The following is a 26489-nucleotide window of genomic DNA, read 5'->3' as shown; positions in this document are numbered from 1 at the left end:
TAAAAGTTTGAAGTTACATAAAAATAGGGTCAGTCAATTATTTCTATTTCTTGGTGAAACTGACTTTGGTCCTGTGACAGTCTCCATTCTCATCCAGCACTGAAGGATAATCCATTTTCAGTTTCGTTATTGTTATCAGTGGTTCATAAATCCTGGTGTAGCAACAACTTTCACTTTATTCACATCCATGAGTCTGGTGAGACACATTTCTATTTTCTATGTTCACAGTAGACAAATCTGCTGATAAAATATGAACTAGGCTTTGCTTAAAATAAATTAATTCTTATTATGTTTTTATTTTTTTATACTAATATGCTTATTTTTTATACTTCTATATAAAATATATACTTTTGTACTTATTTGCTAAGTAAAAAGAGATTTTATTGTATTTATTTTCATTAACTATAAAAAGTATAATGTGAATGACAAATATACTCGCAATCAATACTAAAACACCTTTTAGGATGTTATGTGGCTTAATTACTATTCCCAGTCATAAACAAAATCTTTCTCCTAGCATCCATTCAATTGGTAAGTAAAGGAAACAAATGATAAATGTTCAGCGTATTTTTAACATCACATATTCTAGCAGTAACAGTCAATATAAAATTTGACCTAAATGAAGTCTAAATGAAGCTTAAAATGCAAGTTACATTAGAATAAGGTGAATCACTTACAGCTTGAACTTGCTTGAAACATTCTCTTCATCCAGTGCAGTTATAATTATTGCTGTTAGTTTGTTTGTTATAATGAAGGTATTTATAGCTTTCATTTCTTCTGCTTCTTTTATGATTGTCCACTTTCAGTTCTATTATTTGTTATCACTCTTTTTATTTGCATCCATTTGGCTGGTATGAGTCATTTTCTGAGTAAGCAAGTTTGATATTTAAAAAATGATATTTTTTTTTATTAAGAGATTTTGCTTTCCCCGATTCCTTCCTCGGGCTTGTTTGTCTGTGTCTGAGAAAGCTGTCGGGGTTCTTTGTAACGAAAGGGAAACTAAACGGCAAAAGATAATGCACGGGATGATTCAGTAATGGAGTGTGTGTGTCTGTGTGTGTGTGTGTGTCCCTCTGTCTGGTAGGCCTTTGCCCCATGACACAACAGTCTATCTTAGCATAGATCTTAAATTTGTCGAGTCACACATAATACCTATATTATCTTTTTTATTATTTTTTGCCAATATTTATGTAAAATAATTTCCTCTGTGTACTAAAGGATAAGAATTTTAGCACAGTAATTTTACAATATGACTGCACAGTTTAAGGATCCCTGTGAAATATAGGTGTGGTCCTGGATACCTTGCTCAGTGGTCCCAGATTACACCAGTGTGAATGGACTGAAAATGAAGTTTGAAGTTACATAAAAATAGGATCAGTCATTGATTTCTATTTCGTGGTGAAATTGACCTGGGTCCTCTGTCAGCCTGTTGGGGATCTTAGTAATGGGAAGGTGTCACATTACAGCCACTTACCCCTCCCCTTTGGGTGTGTGTTTATGTTGTCTACGTCTAGTTGTCTGCGTCTGTGGATCTTCGTGGGTGTGGATGTGTCTGAGTGTTCATTAGTCTCTCCTGTGGCTTGTCTCGAGATCACTCTGGGTTTATGTGGTCTATTTAATGTGCGATCGCGCAGTGTCCCGTGCTCGTCTTTGTCTGAGTCTTACACGTAAGTGTGTGTGTTTTGTTATATGTGCGCTATCTGTGCTATATTTGCAATCAATAAAGGTAATGTCGCTGTGTTTGAGCTGGACTTCGTGCCTCGTCCTTCCGCCCCGCACCCAGTGTTACAGAAAGACGAGCAAAAACGTAGACATGACAGGTCGTTCTTCTCGTTCCAAGAAGGGGAAGAGGGCAAGTCGACACCAACACCCCTCTTCCCCTGTGCGACGCCATAACGGAGGAGGAGCTGGAGCAGGACCCAGTGTGTGCGGCCCTGCTGCAGTACGCATGGAAGGCCACAGAGGAGTCAAGAGCGGAGCATTATCACCAGGCTGCCCAGAAGGCTTGAAGAGTGGGATTCCGCTCCCGGTCGAGGAACTCCTCTCCCCTGGCAGCTTGCAGGCGGGAGTTTTCCACAACGTCGTCTCCACGCCCCCCTGAAGACCCGTTGGTGGTATATGTGGGAATGGTGGGCGTGACCCCTCCTGAGGATGAGTTTGGGAGTGAGGCCTGAGGAGATACCCCGTCTGTGTACTCTGCCACCACGGAGTACTACGGGGGTGACACAAGCCCTCCTCCATCCGTGTGCTCTGTTCCCATGGAGTACTACGGGGGTGACGGGGGTGACATTGGGGATGTCAGGGACAATATTGGGAGGGTCTTTGTTGGGGTCTTTGATGGTGTTGGGAATTCGTTGGGGGTTACAGAAATTAATCTACATGCAGCTCTCTAGTCTAAACCTTTTCTGTGAACTTCTGTATTTCAAGGTGATTGACTCAGCTCCACATTTACCAGAGAGAGAACTTGTGGAAGAAAAAGATGTCTCCATTTTGGAGTAAGAAGGTAAATGACATAGCTAATAAAGATTTGTTTGCATATAAGTACACTCACATTTTCTCAAATACGACAATGAGAAAAATGTGATCTAAGCCTAGTAACTGTGGCATAGTTGTTGCAATCACAGGTGGCTATAACATTCTTCATAACGTTCTTTTGAAATTTGTCTAATAACATAGGTACTTTGGAAGGCTTTGACTAATGAGGCAGAGTCTGAATTAAATAAGCCTTTTGGTTACCCATTTCTTTCTTTTCTAGTTCCAAGATGATACACACAGTACTGAAAATGACAAAAACAATGCTTCTCATGAGGAAGGAAGGTGAGTAATGTAAATATGTAGAGTTTAGAGCATATTTTTATATTATTTATACTCTGGCTAAAAGCCTTTAGGAACCATGGAACGTTCCAGGAACCATGTATACAGTGGAGGTCCTAGACCATCTGAACTGGGGAGGGCCAGACTGGAACTAGTATGTCTGTTAGAGGGTCCGGGGAGGGAGGGAGGGGGGGGGGGTGATTAAGTCTAATCCCCTTAAAATACCAACAAAATTGTGCCAAAAATCGTTAAGTTGCCAATAGTGCTGCCATTTTATATAAAAAAAATAGAATGCAAATGCATGTCTACAACTAAAGAATATAGTCAAAGTAGAAATTGAAACCAAACATAAAAGTGTACTGATGACAAGAATGACTGTGTAGCAGAAGAAGTGACTGACATGCCATGCAAACAAGATAATAACACACTTGGTGTGGCAATTGAGGCAACACACACCATGAACAGTTGCCAAATACCTGAGAGGGGAATGGCGACAGAATGAAGACCATGTAAAACTAAAAAAAATGTGCCATATTTTGTCAATTGTGATTTTTACACCCCAATTGAAATTTGTCCTCCGCTTTTAACCCATCTGTGCAGTCAGAACACACACACTAGTGATTACTAGGGGGCTGTGGATCACACGTGCCCAGAGCGGTGGGCAGCCTTAGCCCGGCGCCCGGGCAGCAGTTGGGGTTAGGTGCCTTCCTCAAGGGCACCTCAGTCATGGTCTTAGGTCTGGGAATCGAACCCACGACCCTCCGGTCACAAGACCAGTTCCCTAACCGCCAGGCCATGACTGCCCTTAACATCACTAAAGATAAATAAACACCACATGCCACTGATGGGAGTGGGTAGAACATCACAGTACCCATCCACCAACATGCCACAATGTGGTGTCAACACAAATGGAGCCTAACCTAGCTCTCTGGACATCAAGGAGGATGGGACATCTCAGGAGGATGGGGGCTGCCTAGCTGGTGTACATATTCGTTTGCATGTGAAATAGGGGATTTCTGTGAATTAATATTTTTGCTGTATAACAAAGTAGGGTGTAAACAGTAAGTTAACAGCACATGTAGATGCACAGGAGTAGTTCTAAAGGGAGACATATCATTTTGAATAGTCTCTTCCAGATGCACAATAAGCCTCAGTGACAGTTTTGTTTTTTCACCTATGATAGACATATTGTCACTTTATGCATTGTCTCTATATAACATAGGTAAAGTATTCAGTTTCAATAGCCCGTTTACTGCTCTTACTGTGATAAAACCATGACAATGTCTTGTCTTCCTGGCAGGTTTATGTATATTTTAAATAGAGGTGTCAATTCCAGGTTCAGAGATTAAAAGTCCTCACCAGGATTTTGCTCAGGCTTCCTGGATTGTGTTGATTCCACTAATTTTACCTGGATTGCTAATTAGAAAATCTAGCAAGCTTGAGCAAAATCCTGGTGAGGACTTTTAATCTCTGACACCACTAATTTTAAATGTATTCCATTGTTATCAGTATTACAAAGCTCAAATCTATTCAGTGGATGGATTCATGCAGTCCAACAGAATATTATTTGCAGGATATAATTTTCTTAATCCCTACAAATTCCACAAAATATACATGCCAAAGCTACATTTTCACTGCAGTTCCTAAAGAGAACTTTGCATGATGTAATGCTGGAGGCATCATAAAAGAAGAGAAAGCAGTGCGCGTGGATAGCAGGGGAATGTCCTTACTATCCATACTTAAAGACTATACAGCAACAGATTCGCACACTGAAATAAAGTCTCTAGGCGTGTAAAACAAAAACAAAAGCACAAAGCACTGAGTTAACAATAAGCTTGGCTTCCACAGTCTCTCTCCAACACAGTTAAGCAGACGTCCAACAGACAGTGCTTCACCTATATAGTAGCTTCAATGTGCACCACTGGAGGTTAGAACCTGTGGGCTTGAGTGAGCGGAATGAGCGCTAGGTGGAAAAGGTGTGTTAGTATGTGGCAGTGGTTTGGGGGCTGTGTGTGTGATGAGAAGCGTGGCTGTGAGTGAGTGGGCTGCGAGTGGATAGGTATTCATCTTGCCCATGCCTATGTTATGGTCAAGATCGCCGTGCGATCAGAAGCATGTGGTATTTATATCAGCAATGCTCTTAGCAATAATAGAGATATAATCACCTACTTACTCAAACATGTTGAATGGAGTGCTTTTTTCACTGGGATGCCACTGTCACTGTGTGACTGTCAGTCTGTGTGCAATGGTAGTCTGGAAGAGTCGCTATTCATACCAGCTTCTGAGTACTGAACTTTATACTGCATTTGAATTCTAAAGGTTGGTATGTTAAAATAGTTTTACTTTGTTTTGTTGTATTGACCACCAGGCCCAGCTCATAATTATTTTCTTGGAGTCTATAGATTTTTTGACTTCCATCATTAACTGGACAGAGTGATACTAAATGGAGATTTTAGCTTATTGACAATGCCTATTTATAATCTCGGATGGTGTAGCCCTGAAACTATTACCTATAGTTTGATAGATCAGATTTAATGAGTTTATTTTGATGGACATTGTAAGTATGTTGAGTTTTTGAAGCAGCCTCGTAATCATTATTGTACATTGTGGCTCCTCTACAAGCCATTTGAAAATGGAACCATTTGCAGGTGTTCTCTGTGGTTAACAGATGATGTCCCCTCTATTAGACAACAGTGTCATTGGGCTGAATGACTATGGAAGGCAACTGGTCAAGAATTGCATCACTTATCCCTTAAGGATCTCCATTTTTCTTTTAATGTTTTAGTAAATGGAGTGAGTGGCTGGTATTTCTAACAATATTTTCTTTAAAGAAAAAAATCTTTATTTCTACTATAAATATAATTGTTTAACCACCTCCTTCCATGATGCCATGTTTTTTTCCGATAATGGATTTATTTCTTTCATTTTTTGTTGGTAAGGTTCTGGTATGAACCCTTTTACTAGCGCCCTGGGTGTACTTCTAAAGGTGTTACCTACAATTAGCCCAGTAGACCTGAAATACAATTTATTATAAATTTGTTTCTGTTTACACAGATGTGTTCCTTATTTTAAACATGTTATTATTCAGCCATTACTAAAAAAACATAGTTACTCAAAACATTACTCAAAAAGCACAAAGAACCCAGACACTTTAGAATCAATAAATGTCACATGAACTGTGATAACTCTCAGAACACTCCTGTTCTCTTGCACACATATTGTGGTTATGTAATATGCTGTGCTTTTTACAGTATGCCAGTAGGAGGGGGGTTACATGGTCCTCTGCACGATGGAGTTCGTCCATTTATTGATCTGATCGACTCCATGAGACAGATTGGTGTGGAGAAAGAGCTGCCTCTACCAGCTATAGCAGTGATTGGAGACCAGAGTTCTGGGAAAAGTTCAGTAATAGAAGCACTGTCTGGAGTTTCACTACCCAGAGGAACTGGTTGGTTCTGCACCTTTATTTTCATCTAAGTCACCAAATGATCTAGAAAACATTGATATTTACTAAGGTTTCATTACAACATAATCACTGTGCTGTTTTGAGAAATTTTCTTTGTATGTTCTTCTGAGAACCTGGTAAAGCACATGAGAACTACTGCATTTCTGTGCTCTGACCACTGCAGGTATTGTGACCAGATGTCCACTGGAGCTGAAGCTGAGGAAGACTAAAAGTGCAGGTCACTGGCAGGCAGCTATATCTTACAAGGGGCAACGTGTTGAGTTGAAGGACCCATCACAAGTTGAAGAACATGTCAAAATAGGTAAGTTTGGGATATCAGGTTATGAACAGTTTACTAAACTGTATGTTTTATGCACTGAAGTAAAGTGCATTTGTCTGTTCAAAGATTTAGATTTGTGGGTTTTCCATAAAAAATAAAAATAAAAAAAAACCATTTGTGACTGCCAGAGTGAGAGCCAGACGCCAATTACTTATATCGCAGCTAGTGCTAAAACAACAAACATACAAGACTACATGGCTATTGTCACATAGGGCAACGCCCCCTCTCGTAGCTGCCACTCTGGGTTCCCTTATGTCCGTGTTCCCTGCCTGTTCATCCCGCCCAGCTCGTTTGTCTTCGTGATTCCTCGTTTGTTACCACGCCCCTGTAATATCGTTCACACCTGTTCCTCGTTTTCTGTCCCATGTATAAAAACCCCTGAGTCTCCCTTGTCCTTTGTCTGGTGTTTTGATATTTTGGATGTTGGACCGTTTGCTGTTTGATTGTATACCTGGCCGTCGTGTGTTTTTGTTTTGTGATTCATAGTCTGTTCTCGTGTTCCCCTGTCATCGTTATGCCTGTGTTCGCCTGTTATTCGGACTGCCCTCCCGTTATTGACCCTGCCTGGCTCAGCGACGACGATTCTGGTATTCCCTTCAATAAATCTCGCTCTTCTCAGCGATTGTGTCCGTCTTCTCGCTCCGGGGCGCGAGCCCCGTTACAGCTATACACTATACACTGACAATATTCTAAGACTAGACATATTCTAAGGGGGGTGATGGATGTGTCAACTGAATATTTTTTATGTCCAATTTTTATTCTGATTTTATGGACTTATTTTTTATATAAAAGAAGCCTTTTGGGCCACCTTTTAGGTGCTAATAGTAATTAAAATATTATTATTAATTATTAGCTTTTATTATTAAGATTTATTATAATAGATTTTTATTTTTAATAAAGACAATGAAATAAGGTGTTATATACCTTAAAAAATGATTATTTTGTTGTACAGTTTAAACGTTCCTAAATTCTACAGGAACAATTACGAAACAGTTATGTTGAATGCATCTCTAACATTCTGAATTATCTTGCAGTCAGAAATAATGTTATGGTTGATTTTATCTTAAACATGCCTATTTATATCAAATTAAATACATTCATTGCAGCTCAGAATACACTGGCAGGAGAAGGTGTAGGAATATGTGATGATCTCATCACTCTGGAGATCATGGCCCCTGATGTGTGTGACCTCACATTGATTGATCTACCTGGGATTGCTAGAGTTCCTGTAAAAGGGCAACCTGATGACATTGACAAACAGGTTTGTGAATTCTGTTACAATTTGGCCTAAACCATATGAAACTACAAAATGTTTTACTATGTAGGGGAGACTGGGTATGGTTGTAACACTTTTTGCTTCAGCACCTGTAACTCACTGAATTTTTGAGCTAGACTTCTCAAACTTTTATACAAAGTACACACATTTGTTTAGTACAAATGGCACAAATTCAAACCTCAATTCAAATATCACAGCCATCGTGAGTTGATGTCAAATACAAGGTGTTCCCTTGTTACAACCTACCCCACTACCGGGGTAGGTTGTAACACATGCTGGGGTAAGTTTTAACAATTAGACAAAATAAACAAAAACAGAGGCCACACCATGCAAAATGCTTCAAAAATATATATATTTTATAAAATAACAATTTATAAAAATAACCAAAACAATGTCTCTCTCTCTGTGACTGACCATAACTCATATCCAATTTCTGTTTTACTCTGAAGTGTGTGTGTGTGTGGGTGTGTAAATTAGTGTACTAGAACAAACTTATTTAACAATATGTATGCTTAATGAACACTAATACAATGTACCTGTGTAAAGAACATGTAGGTCAAATAATAACGTCAATGTGTGTGTGTGTGTGTGTGTGTGTGTGTTACATGGCAGATACTATGTGCCTTTGCAACTGATCTGACTGACTTGCCCTTCTTTGTGACCTCATCAGATGTTTTTTAAAAGCATTTGCAGGCACACCTCTGTCAGTCTTTCTTAAAAATTATTTTAAATCATGAAAGTTTTCTTAGTTGTATGTAAGGTGATGGTTGTAACATGTTTTAAATCTGTGTTACAACCAGTGTTGGGAACGTTACTTTAAAAAAGTAATTAGTTATAGTTACTCACTACTTGTTCAAAAAAGTAACTGAGTTAGTAACTGAATTACTCTATAATAAAAGTAACTCGTTACCAGGGAAAGTAACTATTTGCATTACAGTTAAAAAAAGTTATATGCCAACGAGTAAGGATTTTTAAATGAGTTGAAATGAGTAGATCAGAAAGGTGTTTAACTTTTGATATTTATTGCACATCAACAGACCAGTGCAGGATTACACTATATAAAGTGCATTTACATCTATCAAATTAAATTAAATTCTCTCAACCTGAGTCAACTGGTTTGTTCACAACAGAAGTAAACTTAACAATAGAACCTCTATTCTTAATTAAATAAATCAAATACCCAGTCTGGTAGACATTCAGGATCTTCAAGTATTTTCTTAAATAATGTTTAATCGCCAACTTGAAAATGCTAATTTTTCTTCGGTTTGCTCCTGACTCGCCATTTCTGCCTCTTCTCCGTGTCGTGTGTCACTGGTGTGCTTCGGCGCGCGTGTAAAAACACTGGCTCTGATTGGCTATCATAACGCTGCCTCAGCCAATCGCTTACTGACATGTTAATTAAACAGGTGTTACACCGAGAATTGAGACCTATCGAGATCTGTTACTCCTCACTAGTCTGGGCACTGTTCCGCTCACATTACTGTTAGTATATCATTATATAGTAACGCACTGCTTTTAATGACCAGTAACGTCAATGGCGTTGTAATGACAGGAAAAGTAATTAATTATATTATCCCGTTACAGACAAAATGACGCCGTTACCTAACGCCGTTATTTTTAATGGCGTTATTCGCAACACTGGTTACAACCCACCCCACCCCTGTCAGCCATTGTTTAACTAGCTGTATTAGCAAGGTGATTTGCAAAATGCATCACAATTTACCTGAGAAACTAGTTTAATGTAATATAATTAATATGGTTTTATCTGCAATAGTATAAGTACTAAACAAAATATAGACATGATTCAAAAATTTACTTTCTTACCTCAAAATTTGGAATCTGCATGTGCCTGTTTACAGCCTTGATATTCACCATGTGAGATCAGGGAGGAATTGGGTAAATACTGGAATGATCATATGATTCCTATCTTATACGTGATCGGTGGAACTGATGGTGCTACAACTCTCCCCATGTTACAACCATACCTGGTCTCCCCTACAGTATATTTCCTTGTTTTTTGTACGGACAGATACGTCAATTGATAGTGAAATACATCACAAAATGTGAAACTATCAATTTAGTCGTTATTGCATGCAACGTTGACATTGCAACAACGGAAGCCCTAAGAATGGCACAGGAAGTGGATCCTGAAGGGAAAAGAACACTGGGTAAAGTAGTAAAAATGGCACTGCTGTTCCCACAGCAATGCTTCTTCTTGCTCTTGGATTTGTTTTTTGTATTGTTTATTGATTTCCCATGACCTTCCTTATTTTAGTCCACCTCCTTGTTTCCTTCCACATCTGTTGGTTGATCGTGTATCTTGCTATTCCCTCGTTAGTTTGCATATTCAGTCCCAGTGTTTGTTTTGCTCATTATGTCGTTGTAGATTTTATATCGCTGTTCGCCCTTAAAATATATACATTTTAAACACACACACACACACATATATATATATATATATATTTTTTTTGTTTGTTTTGTTTTTTTCCCCTTTAAGCCATTCTTACCAAGCCAGACCTTATTGATAAGGGAACAGAGAAGAATGTCTTGGGCATAATCCAAAATGAGGTCATTCCTCTTAACAAAGGATACATCATTGTCAAATGTCGTGGCCAAGCACAAATTAATAAAGGAATGTCTCTGGCTGATGCTATGAAAGAGGAAAGGGATTTCTTCAAACATCACACATACTTCAGGTATGTTTCATATAAAGAACCATTTTTTCATATGTATGATTACTGGGTTAATTGGCATTGTGAATTTGTTTTCAGTTCCCTTTTAAATGAAGAAAAAGCAACCATAAAGTGTCTTTCAACCAAACTTACTCAAGACCTGGTGGATCACATTAAAGTACATTGTTTTTCTTGGTTTCTTAAAATACGAACAAAAATGTAAAATTAGATTACAATAATAAATAAAGGCTGATAAAATAGATAATGGAATAATAGTAATAAATGCAAACACGGAGATAACTAGATTAGTTCATTGCTGTCTAACCATAGTGTAATGGCATAATTTGATGTTAGGCGACGTTACCTCTGCTGTCAGAGCAGATAAAGAAGGAACTCTGGACAAAAAGAAAAGAACTCAGCAAATATGAGAATGGTCCACCTCTGGACCCACACAAAAGGAAGGTATTTCTCATCAAAGTAAGTAATAGTACCTGCCTCTTGAATCCACATAATCTACATTGTATTAATAACTTGTTTAAACCTATAGTATTCTATCAGAATATCTCAATTAAATGGACCCCAAGATATGCAGGGTTGGGTTTTTTTGCAAGTTTAACCTTTTGGGGAGTTTGGAGAAACATCTTTGATATAAAATTGACCTCTTCCTGTTTTGAGAGTTGTAACACCTTTGGCCTCTTCCTTTTGCAGGTCTTGACACACTTCAATCAGCAGATTAATCTCTTGGCACATGGGGAATTAGTTACTGAAAGCAACCTGCTTATTGAGCTTCGAACAAAGTTTCAAGAATGGAAAAATAAGCTTGATAGCAGCAAACCATCATGTGAGTTCACAGTTAATAAGTCACATGTTAATAAGTAACATGGGGATAGGTACGATGAACATTATCATTATAAATGTAACATACACAAAGTTGATCTTCATAGAAATTTGTTTTTGTTTATACCTGTAACAATAGTTAGTCAGAGAACTGTTTGATTCACTCACTGATTGATTGATTTAAACAGTCCAAAAAACAACTGAAGAGACATTGAAGGAATATAACCAGAAGTACAGGGGAATGGAGCTCCCTGGCTTTTGCAAATACAGTACATTTGAGAAAGTTGTGCAAACCTTTGTGATTGAACTCAAGAGCACATCCACTGAGATCCTCACAGATGTCAACAGTAAATATAAAGCACATTCATTCATTCATCGTGTCTTTTATTCCATTAGGTATAGTTTGGGGGGGGGGGGGGGGTATCATTTTTGCTCACACTACTCAATGCTTTTCCCTATCAGAGACCATAGAGAAACAGTTCAAAAGTGTGTCTGAATCCAGCTTCAACAACTACCCTTTCCTCCAAAACATTGTTATGGTAAATACAATTTCTCATTTTCTATAAATTGAATGTGTTAACAAATGTTTAAAATACACCTTTTTGGGATGTGGATTTGCATTGTCACAATAATCGACTTTTCCCTGTCTTAGAAATGAGATCTGTTAACAGATGTTTGTAGGGGTGGCAGGATGTGATGTTCCTGTGGGTAATGCAGGATCTGGTCTTCCTAGATTAAACCATAGGTGGCCAATAAATCTGGATAATTGTGTAACCACAGTCTCACTTGGTTATATCTATAGTGGGCCAGGTGAAATCATAATCAGTATCCGATAAAGATTAACGAATGCTAACACCAATTGCCTATAAAGTATCCCATCTGCTGTGCATGTTTATTGACCAACCCGTTAGTAAGGGTAGCTGTATAGTAAACCTCTGGCAAAGCAGTCTACTGTTTATAGCAAGGAACTTCATGAAGTTGGTTAGATTCGTACCTACTATATTTGAGTCAGATAATTTGTTACATTTTATGCACATCAATTGTTTTTCTGCACCTATTTCCATCCTTGGTACAAGAAGGTATGGTAAGTAAGTAAGTAATTTTTTATTTATATAGTACATTTAAAACCAAAGTGCTGTACAGAGTTTACATGTTAATACTGCATTTGTCCACTTCATTCAGTAAATATAAAATAACATACAGAAAAAATAATAATCTAAAATGCTCCAACTGTCTAGCTAGGGCAGAATGCTAGTTTATAAAAGTGTGTTTTTAATCTTGATTTAAAAGTGTTTACATTGTTGGCAAGTCTGGTGTGCATAGGGAGATCATTCCAGAGTTTGAGAGCAGTCACTGAGAAAGCACTATCCCCTTTTAGTTTTAGACGAGATCTTGGGACCATCAAACGTTTCTGAGATGTGGACCTTAATGATCTAGAAGGCTTATGCACAGAGAGCATGTTATTAATATACACAGTAGTTAGTTAGGTACAGTAGTTAAATATCATAACTAAAACCCCTAAATGTTTAAATACAACTATGGTCAGTTAAAATTAGTTAAAATATTTTAAAGCCATTGCTGGGATGTTGATTTGCTAGTAGTGATTTTGCTTTTGAGTGCCCCTTTAATATGTTTATTTTCTCTGCCAGAACATGATAGAGAATATTCAGTCCAAGCAGGAAGCTAAAGTGAAGGAGAGGATCTATGAGCAGTTTGAAATGGAGAAGCTTGTCTATACTCAAGATGACTTGTACTACAAAACCTTGGAGGTGGATGTGCAACGGACTTCAGGAGATTCTGATCCCATCCTTAACAGCAGAAAAACATATCCCGAGATGCTCACAGCTTATTACGAGGTGCAATTCAGTACTGCATACACAATAAACTACTCATGTATTAGGGATATAATAACATCATTATCTGATGAAATGTGTGATCAAAAACAGATCAGACATCTGTAGTAAAACTGAGGCGGGTTTATTAACACAGGGAAGATCAGAATCCATGCATGTAAACTTGCAAGGGTCATGACCAGAAAATACAGCCTAGAGTCAGAATGTAAAACAGGGAAGTTCAGAGTCAAAACAAGAAACTCAAACCTCTAGGCCAGGGGTGGCCAACCCGTCAGAGACCAAGAGCCACTTTTTTTACCGCGTTACGGCAAAGAGCCACAACATACATGGACACGCTTGAACATCACCAGGGTTGCCAACTTTTCAAGATCACTTGGAGTGAGATTCGATCTTGTAAATTGCTGACGGGGGGGGGGGGGGGGGGGGGTGGTTGGCGAGTGTAAATTATTAGTGGGGGGATGTAAAATAGACACAAATTAAGTATTGGTAGCGGTAATATTAAGACTGGGAAACCGTGTTTTCATCTCAAACATGCGCGTTTGACGAAAATACCAGGGTGAACTCAAGCTAAGCGAACAGCACATTAAAAAAACAAACACAAACTTCGATATAAACATAAGGTGTGATATGCTTCAGGACTTTGTCACGTTTGGAGCACACTCCGAGCTCTGTTATGTACGCAACTGTTGTTTTCTAAGTAAAAAGTGGATAAACTCTGTTATCAACACTCGTTACAACGCCACTGACCTGCGCTCACCTTTAGGAAGAAGAGAACAGACAGTGTCAGTAGTTTTGAAGCTCCTTCAGTCGTGTGCGGTGCCTTTGCTGCACCTCGTACGTGGTTTATTCCAAACGTGTGACATAAGACCGCGTCTCACCAACGAGACTCAAAGCAGTGTCACTTCATGCCGCTAGTCTGCCATCTTCCACTACGCCGGTTTTAAAAGTATTAGCGGCTCGCTAGGCTTGTAAACAAACTGCGCACCACGAAGGTGTAGCAGTGTGTCGCCCTCAGAGCTGATGAGGTAACTGGGCCACGGTTAGTGCAGGTGAGAGTGTGGACCGGCTGGGGAGTCGCATGAAACCAGGCAAAGAGCCACAGGTTGGCCACTTCTGCTCTAGGCAAACAATACAAAAGAGTTATGCAATAGACAAAAATAAAAGCCCAGAAAAAAACACAATCCAAGAGAGCAGAGAAACCGTGACAATCTTTAACAGGGAACTAAAGGAACAAGCCTGTTTGAATAGGTATGCTAATAGATGGCAGGTGCGTTATGAGGGAATGTAGGTTCGACTCCCAGGCCATGACTGAGCAAGGCACCTAACCCCAACTGCTCCCCGGGCACCGGGCTAGGGCTGCCCACCGCTCTGGGCATGTGTACACCATAGCCCCCTAGTAATCACTAGTGTGTGTGTGTGTGTGTGTGTGTGTGTGTGTGTGTGTGTGTGTGTTTGGACTGCACAGATGGGTAAATTTCAGAGGACAAATTCGATTGGGGTGAAAATCGCAATTGACAAAAAGTGGCAACTTAAAAAGTCCAGTGATAATGAGAGAATTAGTTTTCTCACGAGTGACTTCATTAGGCTATATGACAAAGCAAATCTCCAGAACTTTTTTGTTTGTTTTAACCATATATGGAATGTGGCTATACAGCTCTGACTATCCTAATCAGGGGATATCAAAATTGCCAATATACAACAAAAAAAAACCACACCACCTAATAAACAAGTATGTCCATAAGCTTACAGATGATTCCATCAATAATGCATATCTGCTCCTCCAATAGTGTATTGATGACATGGAAAAAGTGTGCTGTTTTTTCCAAATGTTGAAGAGTTTGACCTTTTAGCTTTTTGTTTGAAAAGTATCTCAGTTATTTTTAAGGACATCTGTTTTATGTATGTTCAGTACAGCTGTAGTTTCAGTTTGTGAACTGGCTGAAATGGGTCTAAATTGGATTGGGTTCTGTTTCCACCATTAGTTTTTTGTCTGATTTTTCATTGGTCAGCAATAATATATAATGCAATTGAAGTTAACCAAGCCCTCTGTCATCCAGTCAAATCAGGTAGCTTTGCTTTAGCTGAACATATCTGAATCCGAGCTCTTCTAATTAAAAGTTAGATTTGCCATTTTACCACCTATAAATGAATGTCTTTAAATTCTGTGTGTTGTTTAATATAGAGGATGACTACTTAAATCCTGCTTACTTCCTACAGATTGTAATTCAGCGGTTTGCGGATCAGGTGCCGATGTTAATCCTGTACTTCATTATGAAAGAATCTGCTACACTGCTATGCAATGAGGTCCTTGGTCTACCGGATGGAGTGAATGTGGTCGAGATTCTACGTGAAGAACCTGAAGTCAGCAGACAACGAATTGACATTCAGAACAGTGTTGATCGTCTGACCAAAGCTCAAGAGAAACTCCACAAGTTTCTATAAATAAAGAGCACAGGTGGCACAGCACCTCCTAAAAACAATGGGGCAAAATTCATGCCATTGAAATCTCAAATCATATCCAGGTGGCAGTAATTTGAAACATTTGGGCTATTTAGAAATATTTAAGAGTGTAACGAACAGAGCTGAGCAGGTGGGACGCATATGCAGATATGGAGTTTTAATCAAAGGAACTAACACAAAAACACATACTATTACAAAGACCTGAGGTGACAAGAATGGCTAAACACAAAGAGCATGTACAACAAAAAATCATAAACAACAAACCAGAACTACAACCAGAACATATCTCTCACAACTTACTACTGATAACATACAACTTACAACATTCAATAACCCACACCAACCAGGACCAAACACAGGACTTAAATACAGCAACTAAACAAGGGACACAACAAGACACACCTGAAGGTGATAACGAGGGGCAGGGAACATGGCAGGGGTGTGAAACCAGAGACAACTAGGAAATGTCAAAATAAAAGACACGCAAACACAGAGAACAAAACAAAAGTCAAGACTGACAAGGGGGGGAGACAGGAACACATGACAAAGAGTAAATTCCACAATGCAAAAAACTACTTTAAATGTAATTTCTGATTTCAAACCTCTTAGAGAACAATATTACATTCTCAAAACATGAATGAAACCAACAGTACAAGCAATTTCTCCTCAATCGCTTCATTTTGTTGGTAAAATTATTCTATAATGTTGCTCCCTTAATAACCACAAGATGGTGTTATTCAACTTAAAAATTCTGACATTTTTAAAGATTTAAGAGGGTATTGAAATTGAAGAATTTGTTATGGGATTTAATAATGATATGAGTATTTATACAGGTATGTTTGTATTATGCTGGTTCTGAAAATTGTTGTACCATGAATTCTTTAAATACAAAGTTGAAATTATTTCTATTGTGCATAGCAAAAACTTGATAATACATTATATTAAGTGGGTGAGAAATACTCATTATTATTTCTGATAATATTATTTATGTAAACATCTAGTAAGAGGAGCTTTCATATGTTCTAGAGCAAAATTCCTTGAAAATGGTGAAAAGAACAAATTTTTTTTGCTTTAAAAAGAAAGAACGATTGAATGTCATCATCTACCTTGAATATTAGTGAGATGCTATGTCAGGACATTGGATACATATCTGCATATATATTTTGTTTCAACCATTTATATATCTTTATAAATCATTTTTTTTTAGTTGTATTGATAGATTTCTGCAAAATGTTAGCAAAGAGGTCAGTGTAATTGACAGAGTTTAAGGAACTCTATAAATCTGATTTATGTATAAAGAGCTAAAAGAGTTTCTCATGAAAAAAGAAAGGTTTCTTGGACCAGTCTTACAGTAGCTTTATTCATATAGGGGATTTTTTCTTTATACTCAATACTTGTGATATAACTATCAGTTATGCATTTGTTTAATAAAGATTTCACAATTGAAATTTAATTAGGCATGATAATCACGTTCGATACTGAATACCTACACATAAGAATATATAATTAGACATGATCACTTTTGGATGATTTGTTTTGCAGTCTTGCTGGCTGAACATGACTTTGTATAACATGCTTGATCAAAAGGCTCTTAATTTGCAGATCCTGCAAAAGTTTGGTATATGAGAGGCTTGGTGCATGGAGCTGTATATTAATCATCTGTGCCATTTTAAACAGTGGTAAAAAGAGCTTGATGGCACCAAACAGCCAAATAAAAAAAATTAAGTTTAAAGTTGCTTTATTAAAATTTGTCTCTTCTCATTTCCAGCACACATGAACACCAGAGTCTACCTCTTTCCCATAATGCCATCCCTACATCCCCAAATTTTTCTCCAAACATGCACACTTAGGTCCAATCTAAATCTGTATATGTGCACTTTTTCTTATAAAACACCTTATAACACACACACACACACACACACACACACACACATGTAACGGAGTAGGTAGGCTATGTGTGCATATATATACAGTAGAACCCTAGAACTGCTTTTCTGCTATGTCTTTCTTGGGACCATGTTTTTTGTCTAAAACAGTACAAAAACCACAAAAAAACAAAAATACAGCAAAAGCTTGGAGCACAGCCTTAAAATGATTTAAAACCCGATGAACAACGCCAACTAATGCCAATTAGCGGCATGTGATCGAAGCACAAACTGTATTTTGTTTACAAAATTCACATGAGTCGGGTCAGATTCCGTCTTACTTAAGCCTTCGACCACAGAGAGCGGTCTACAGTCCACAGCAATCCATCTCGCCACTGAATTGGTCAATATGTCTGACGTGGACTTTGATATTTTGTTTCTTAATTTGAACCCCGACATGTGGTCTGGTGTGTGATTGGCGACAAAAGGAATACGTTTAGCAGCTAAGTTATCATTACTGACCTGCGCGTTAGCCCCAACATGTTTTGCGTTGAGGTGGTAACGAAGGGTGGAAGTGCTCCTATGATAAGCGAACTCCTTCCTGCATAAAGTGCAAATAATTTTGTTTGTACTTCCATCTGGAAGTTTCTTATATTAAAATTTCCCATCCACCAGCGTAGCATCTTCAGTCATCTACATCATGCTCATTTTATAATCTTATACATCTTATTGTGCGTCCATATAATCTGTATGCCTGGAACTTGTGCACTGAGAAACATTCCATGGTGCGAAAGTGTCTCATGTGTTAAAATGCGTAAATTTTTTTAGTTTGTTATTTTCCCTGTAATTAATTAATCGAAATTAACGCGTTAAAGTCCCACCACTAATATATATATGCACTAACCTCAGAATTAGCTATCCATACTGCAGCTATCATTGGATTACTTTGTGGGCGCGCTAGAGCCGGCCGACCTATGGAGACACGTCCGCCTGACCAACCCCACCTCCCTCGATGCCGCTGTGGACGAGGCGTCCAGAGTGGAGCCCATTCTCTTCAGCGACGATGGAGCCGGACCCTTGCGGCGACCCCGATCCTGCGATAAACCAGCGGTCAGCCTGCTTTCATGCTGGAATTGTGGCGAACGCGGACACAAGGCCGCTGCTTGCAGAGCTACGGGAAACGAGCAGGGAGCCGCCCAAAGAGGGACGTGGCGACTCCCAACCCCTCTGGTCTACCCTCAAGCTTCACCTCGAGAGTCGCTGGCCAGCGTGACATGCACATTCCAAGACAGTTCGGTGATATTTCTGTTTCTGTTTCACGGTCTTCCCGGCTCAGGCCACTACGTCAGAAATTCTGGTGGCCCGGCTGCAGGATGGACATCGAGTCTTTGATTATCTTGTGTGTGTGTGTGTACTGTTGTGTACTGTTGTGTGTGTGTGTGTGTGTGTGTACTGTTGTGTGTGTGTACTGTTGTGTACTGTTGTGTGTGTGTGTGTGTGTGTGTGTGTGTGCGTGCATGTGTGTACTGTTGTCTGTGTGTGTGTGTGCGCATGCACAGGAGGGCATGCAGGAGTCAAAAACCAATGAATTGACTTTTCTTTGTGTGATGGCAGAAGTGGTGGTTAGGGTAGAGTCTTTGGACGTCGAAAGCAAATTCTTTGCTGGCAAATAGAGTTTGCATTGCACAATCAAATTCCGCCCATCCTTCTCCTCTTTAAATATAAAGTGGTTATTGAATTTCCAGGAATTAAACGCATTTTTGCCAGTGCATGGCAGGCTCTCGTTGTCAGGCTCCATTGCACGGACTAATACTGTCTGGTAAACAGGTGAGGTTGTCTGACGTGAGTGACGCCTCACCAACATTCTGACCAGGAAGTTGTGAATCATAGAATATTCTGATGTCGTGATTTATGTGAATGTGATTGCGTTTTGTCAGTGTTGGATTGGAAGACCAAAAAAAGGAAAGTACCCGCGATGTAATCCCTTTATTTTAGCAGAGTAACTGTAATCTGATTACCACTTTCTGAAGCAGTAACTGTAACGGATTACAGTTACTCATAATTTGTAATCTGATTATGTAACGACGTTACATGTAATCCGTTACTTCCCAACACTGCTTATTACCGAAGGGTGAATACTGAATCTGCACAGTGACCTAATGCCATGGACCAAAATATGTATTTACTACCACAACCAAATTTATGAATAAATGTTCAAATTTATTGAATGGTTAATATCACAATTATAAGCTTTACATGTGGGATGATATGGCTCAGAAGAATAGCTAATCCTAATAAATAAGCTTGCTAGTGTAAATCAAAAGGAAAGACATAAAACAATTATTATATAACTATGAATGGATTATGTAGCTAAAGTAAACCTTCCCTAAACAAAGAAGGAAAAAAGGAAAGGAAATCAGAAAGAGCACAGAACACTAGACCGAGGCTAATGAAGAGTGCTAGCTATACCAAACGTTATGGCGAGAGAGAATTCTACAGAAATGGACGATTCAAAGCTGGTACCCGAAGCAACATATGATAGCGGCTTACTTGGAGGTTGAAAGGGAAACCCGTTCATGGGCGGTCAACAGTCGAAATTTTCAAAGGCGGACTGGACTCAACGCGCTGTCTTGAAGCGCAGATCTTGGCCTTGCAGTTGGTGCTTATATGACCCAGGAACCTTTCTCAAGTTCAGTTCTCAAACCTTCACTGAACTGGCCTAGTTCAGGCTGCTCCCAACTTCCTTGGTTAGTGAAGTCTGCGCAGAATGTCACCGCGGTGGCTCACAGGTGCTCAGTTCTTCTGCATTTTAGTATCTTGACGTTGACTTAACCGAATGTTAACTAAAATCAATATCTGCCGGCTGAGCAGAATTACCTTTAATTTAACTGAGTGAAAGAGTAAAATAACTTTTAAAGTAAATTTGACCAAAATGATATAAAACAACGCAGTTCTAAGTCTCAAGAGGCTAAATGGATCTTGCAGGCTGGAACTCAAATAATTCCGAATGTAGAGCACTATTTAAGCAACTTTTAGGGGTGTGATCAGAGCCGGAGTGGCTAATCGTGAGATTCGGGAGGATTCCCGATGGGCCAGCTCACGTCGATGTCTAGTTTGGGCCGATTGGGATGGAAAAATTATTTTGGGCCGGATTTGCGCATGAAACTCCCGGGCTGAAAAAGTGGCCCACTCCAGCCATGGTTGTGATCATAGTAAACGTATTGGTCAGTTACACAGCTAACTATTGGAACTTAATGAATATTCATTAACTCTGTCGCAAAAAGGGGTTCATCTTGAGAGAAAGGGCAAGTGTTGAAATCACAGGATCTCCCCAGGTCCAGTTAGCAGATAACGACAAGTTGACTAGGCAGAAACAGTAACACAGATGACAAAGAAACCCTCTATTCCTGTCTATATCAATCCCTATCACTTAATTGTGTATTAGTTTGATTTTTTGCCATTCAAAATCCTGAGCCATCTTTCACTTATACATTTAGATGATAAATGGCACATAATGCATAGAGAGACAAGTAACACAGAAATACATGGATATGCCTACGTTTGAAATAACACAGCACACATTTATACCTAGGTATGCCTAAATCTAAGACATCATATCACACACTAATATCTGGTCATGCATAAATCTAAAATAACACAGCACCTGCATATGAGCATATGATCCAGAATAATGCATGGGAGATATAAATGATTATACACTGAACGGTACTTGGACTGGACCCAGAGCTGTAGTGGCTAATCGGGAGATTCGGGAGGATTCCCGATGGGCCGGCTCATGTCAATCTCTAGTTTGGGCCGATTGGGAGGGGAAAATTATTTTGGGCCGGATTTGGGCATGAAACTCCCAGGTTGAAAAAGTGTCCCAATCCGGCCCTGACTGGACCCATTAATACTTAACACCTGAGGGGTCGTAAGTGGTGGATTTATGTCAACTACATCTACTACACTACTGTCAACTACATAAATATACTATTTATATCTATTTTTATCTATTTTTATCAACTACATATTACAATGTTCAAATGCAGGGCTCTCAAGTCTCACGCATTGAGTGTGTGACACACGCATTTGACCGTCTTCACACGCTCACACGCCACACTTCCGATTTCACACGGCGAGAAAAAAAAATCTAGTTTATTTACCTCCGATCCATATCTATGTCGCCCTCCACTGGCGATCGATCGCGATATACAAACCCCCCCCCCCCCCCCCCCCCCCCGCTCAACAACTCACGTTCGAGACCCCCCCCCCCCCCCCCCCCCCCCCCCGCTCAACAATTACCGTTCGCCACCCCCCCGTCAACAACTCTCACACTCTGACATGAATCCAAAACTTGAGCCCTGTTCAAATGTTAAATCCTGGTATAGACACTTATAGGTATCAACTTCAGTCCAGAGTTCTTGACCATACCCTGGTTTCCTTAACTCCTCCATTGGTGCAGGGGTCCTTCCCCTGGCTGGAATTATGACAAGTTTGGTGTCTCTAAACTCAAAGATACTTCCTTTAGGTTATATTTGTCACGGTGAGGCGGCCCCCTACCAGGGTTTTAGGTTTGCACACTTTCTATTAAACCATCCTTTTTCCCTGAGACTTGGCGTGATCGCTTCCTTTTTGTTGCTCACCCCCGCCCGTCACAAAATGACCAGCCACCCTTCGGAAGCCGCGAGTCTCTTTTTCTTTCTCCTTCTTTCGTGGTCATGTCTCGTGGTAAGTGTTTGTCTGCGTGGTGTTTTGTTTGAAGAGCTCCGCCGTGCTTTTGTGTTTTGTGTGTGTGTGTGTAGCACGGCGAGGACCAGGGCAGTCTGCCCTGAGACAGCTCTTCGTGTCCGTTGTATGTTGCGGGAGTTCCGCCGTGCGCTTGTGTGTATGTGGCACGGCGAGGATCAGGGTGTCTGCCTGGTAGACTGTCGTGTGTGTTTTGAATGTGTGTACATGTCGACGGACGTGTGGACCAGTGTGCGTGCTCGTTATGTTCTATGTTGAATGTTTTATGTGTGACGTGGTTGCCGCTCGTCACTGTCGCCTCTCTCCCCGTGTGTCGTGTGTTTAATGTGGGGAGCGACTGCGGCTCTGAGCGACGCGCGTCACTGTGTGTTTGTGTAAGCAGAGCGCGCATGTGATGGTTTCCGTCTGTCTGTTTGTACACCGTTTTTTGTTTGTCTAGTATTTGCATGTGTGTTTTGTCCTAGCGTGTTGTCAACTGTTACATGTAATTCCACGCATGCTCCTCCCCTTAAATGTGTGTTTGGGGGGGGACCGGCTGTGGTCCCGTGCCACTGGGTATGGCACGGAGGGCATCTGAGGCGCGTTTGTGTTCTATGTTGGTGTGTGTTTGGGTGTGTGTGTGTGTGTTTCTGTGCAGGTGCTTCCCCTTGGCGGTGTTGTGGTGTTCCTGGACCTTGTGGGGGTCTCCACCTGGCAGGAGCCCCCTTGTGTTGTGGGGTGACCGGAGCCTGGTCAGGAAGAGCCCCTCCCTAGAGGGATGGGGCCCCCGGATGTTTGGGGACCATGGGGCTCCGATCTGAGAAGCTCCTGCTGGAGATGGAGATCCTCCCTCCTGCCCGGGGTGACCAGGAGGTCCTTGGGGCTGCTCCCTAGCCCGCGTCGGGGGTGCTCTGGGCCTCGGTCTCTGGCACTCCTGGGTTGAGTGGAGGAGTCCACCGTGCGATGAGGGGCCCCGGGAGGGGTTGGCTGCCCAGGAGGCTGGGGTGACCCCTAGCCAAGGGCCGGAGGAGGAGTCAGCTCTGGGAGGAGGTAGGTCCAGGAGGAGAGGTAGCCATGCCTCGGGGAGGTACCCTGCACCCACACACACACTAAGGACGACAAAGGAGTCGTAGCTCCTCGTCCGCACACCCTTGGGGCTCTCTGGCTAAACGCCGCTTAGGGCGTGAGGGCCCTGTGACCGACCGGGGCGTGGTTTTGTGGTGTTAACGGCCCGGTCGGTCCAGGGTCCCGCCCGGGGAGGTGAGCTGCCTAATGTTTTGTGTTTTATGTTCCAGCTCCTGGACGACAGGAGGTGTGTTCCTGCCTGTCTCTGCCTTCCTGCCCCTTCATGTTTTGTGTGCAGCCGCTGTGTGCCACACACCCAGTGGAGGGGAGTGCGGCTTGGTGGGGGGGTCTGTCACGGTGAGGCAGCCCCCTACCGGCCGCTTCCGTCCACAGCGGCTGTTGTTGTTGTTGTCTGGTGACGTCATGTGCGTCCCTCAGGTGGGCGGAGCCCGTGATCCGTCTCACCTGAGGGTCGTTTGTTTGCCTATATATGTCTTGTCTTTGTACCAGTTGACCGCTGGTCATTATATCCTTAATTTGGAGGTAGTGCACGGGTTTTAGGTTTGCACACTTTCTATTAAACCATCCTTTTTCCCTGAGACTTGGCGTGATCGCTTCCTTTTTGTTGCTCACCCCCTCCCGTCACAATATTATTATCCAGTAGCAGTATCTCAGCAGTGCACATTTCACCACGTGATGTTTAAGCCAAACTGGGCAAACAAACAGAGTTAACTGTTAATTGCGTGTATGTTTGAGTGCCAAGTTCTGGGGGCAGGCATGGCCTGGTGGTTAGGGAACTGGTCTTGTGACCGGAGGGTCATGGGTTCGATTGCCAGACCTGAGGCCATGACTGAGGTGCCCCTGAGCAAGGCCCTTAACCCTCAATTGCTCACTTGTATAAAAAATGAGATAAAAATGTAAGTCGCTCTGTATAAGGGCGCCTGCCAAATGCATAAAATGTAAAACAGGGAAGATAAAACAGAACTAACCAGGGGTGGGTATCCCGAAACGTTCGTAGCGCTAAGTACTTCTTAACCTCGTACGTTTCATACGAGGTTACGAAGTACTTAGCGCTACGAACGTTTCGGGAAACCCACCCCAGAACAGTACATGGGAGAAACGAAAGGAAAGCACAGGCTGAGCACGGAGAGAAATATACACAGAGTCGTGCAGGAAACATGGCAAACACAATGACCGACAATGAGAGGGTAAAACAGAGGGGATAATATACTTTGACACAGGGAGGAGAAACGAGACGCAGGTGAAAACACTTGAGGACATGGGCGTGACAAACAGGAGGGAAACCAAGGAAATGGGGAAAATAGGTGGGACAAGGGAGGAGGGCGGAGCTGGACGTGACACTAGTGTTATGGTTATTTTATCTATTGCTGTTTAAATAGTCTGTCTCAGCAGTAACCATCTTGAAATTTGTGTGTGAAAGAACATACCCCACACATCTTCTCTCTGTCCCTTTACTTATCGAATTGTATATATTGATATTTATATGGGGCATTTGGTCACATGCTCCATCAGTGCTTGACCGTGATCTACACTGAAATGAGCCACTGCAAAACATACTGTATCTTCCAGTAGTTTGCCTTAAAACATTACCCCAGTAATGGAGTTAAACATATTCATCTTCACCTCCTACCAACAGATCGTAGTGCAGCGTCTGGCCGACCAGGTGCCCATGCTGATCCGATACTTCATGCTGAAAGAGTCTGCTCAGCTTCCGTGCAGTGAAATGCTGGCTTTAATGGATGGAGCCAATGTGATGGAGGTGTTGCGTGAGGAGTCAGACAGCAGCAAACATTGCATTGACATGCAGAACCGCATGGACCGACTGACCATCGCTCAAGAAAAGCTCAGTAACTTTGTCTGAAGAGAACCTGAGACCTAATACACAACCAGCATTAAGCGTCAATAAATTCCACCTGGAAACAAAATGTACTTCTTAGCCCTGTGTGACGATACGGGGTGAGCGAAGGACGAGACACTGGATCCTTGCTGTAGACGTCACTTTTATTGTTTGACACGGAGATTGCGCAATAGCGCACGAGAAACATATAACGTGTACTACAGAGACGTGTAGACTTTAGACAACGACGAGCACAGGACACTGCGCGAGCGCACATTAAATAGACAAACCACATTAACCCCAGGTGATTACGAGACGATTCACAGGTGAGACGGATTATCACATGACATAGCCCTCACCACGAAATATCCACAGACGCAGACGATGCACGTAGACTACGTAAACACACGCCCAAAAGGGAGGGGCCGGGGTCCTCAACGTGACAGACGCCCCCTCCAAGGGCACTACCCGTCCCGGGGTGCCAACAGGACCGAGTGCCCCGAACCCACGACGATGGGCGGATCCGACACGCTCCGTCCTGCGTCTGGGAGGTGACTGCCCTTGGTGAAGCGTCCGCCACGGACCGCCTAGAACACCCTCCCTGGGAAGACGGGGGAAAAGACGGAAGACACATTAAACGGAACGTTCACAAACACACAAACAGGCACGCTCACACACAGTGGCACAAGAGGGAAAAACGGGTTTGGTACACAAAGGGGAAGACTGACAAACACGGGAACACACACACACGACATGGGCGCCAGGCTTCGCGCCAGGAGGAGAGCGAGCAGGGGAGAGAGGTCCGGAGCTGCTGGTGCTGCAGGCGCTGCGGTAGGCGGTGTTCCTCCTGCCTTTGCTGCGGACTCTCCGCCAGGTGCAGCGCGGCGGGCGGACGTGCCAGGTGCAGCGCGGCGGGCGGACGTGCCAGGGGCAGCGCGGCGGGCTGACGTGCCAGGGGCAGCGCGGCGGGCTGACGTGCCAGGGGCAGCGCGGCGGGCTGACGTGCCAGGAGCGCCGGGGCTTGCGTACGCGCCTGGTGCGTCGCGGCTGACGGACTGACCGAACGGGCCGTGTGAGTGGTCCCCTTCGGTCTCCATTTCTTCCTCCTCTTCCTCTCCCTGGCTCCACTCCATGGGCTGCTCCGGGCTGCCACCCCGAGAGCAGTCCATAGCACTGTCTCTGGAGCGAGCGGAAGAGGGCGTCCGCTTCCCTCTTACGGTCTCCGCAGACCTCTCTGAGAGGGGAGGGCTCTCTTCTTCCTCCGTAGTGTAGGAGCCCT

At 41.9% G+C, this 26489-nt stretch overlaps 1 protein-coding gene across 1 annotated transcript; it reads left to right on the top strand.

Moving 5' to 3' along the window:
- Positions 1–6066: 6066 nt before the first annotated feature.
- LOC143484059 (interferon-induced GTP-binding protein Mx-like) lies at positions 6067–25309 on the top strand. The gene is made up of 12 exons (XM_076982520.1): positions 6067–6262; positions 6444–6581; positions 7706–7860; positions 9905–10043; positions 10373–10571; positions 10647–10725; positions 10902–11024; positions 11256–11388; positions 11573–11731; positions 11847–11923; positions 13034–13240; positions 25010–25309. Exons 1-12 carry the CDS (start codon positions 6067–6069, stop codon positions 25232–25234), a joined length of 1830 nt encoding a protein of 609 aa, XP_076838635.1. The 3' UTR covers positions 25235–25309.
- The last annotated feature ends 1180 nt before the right edge of the window (positions 25310–26489 follow it).

Source organism: Brachyhypopomus gauderio, chromosome 20, assembly GCF_052324685.1.
Source record: "Brachyhypopomus gauderio isolate BG-103 chromosome 20, BGAUD_0.2, whole genome shotgun sequence".
Classification (NCBI taxonomy): Eukaryota; Metazoa; Chordata; class Actinopteri; order Gymnotiformes; family Hypopomidae; genus Brachyhypopomus; species Brachyhypopomus gauderio.
Note: the sequence above shows the minus strand (reverse complement) of the source record. Positions and strands in the feature narration are given on the sequence as shown.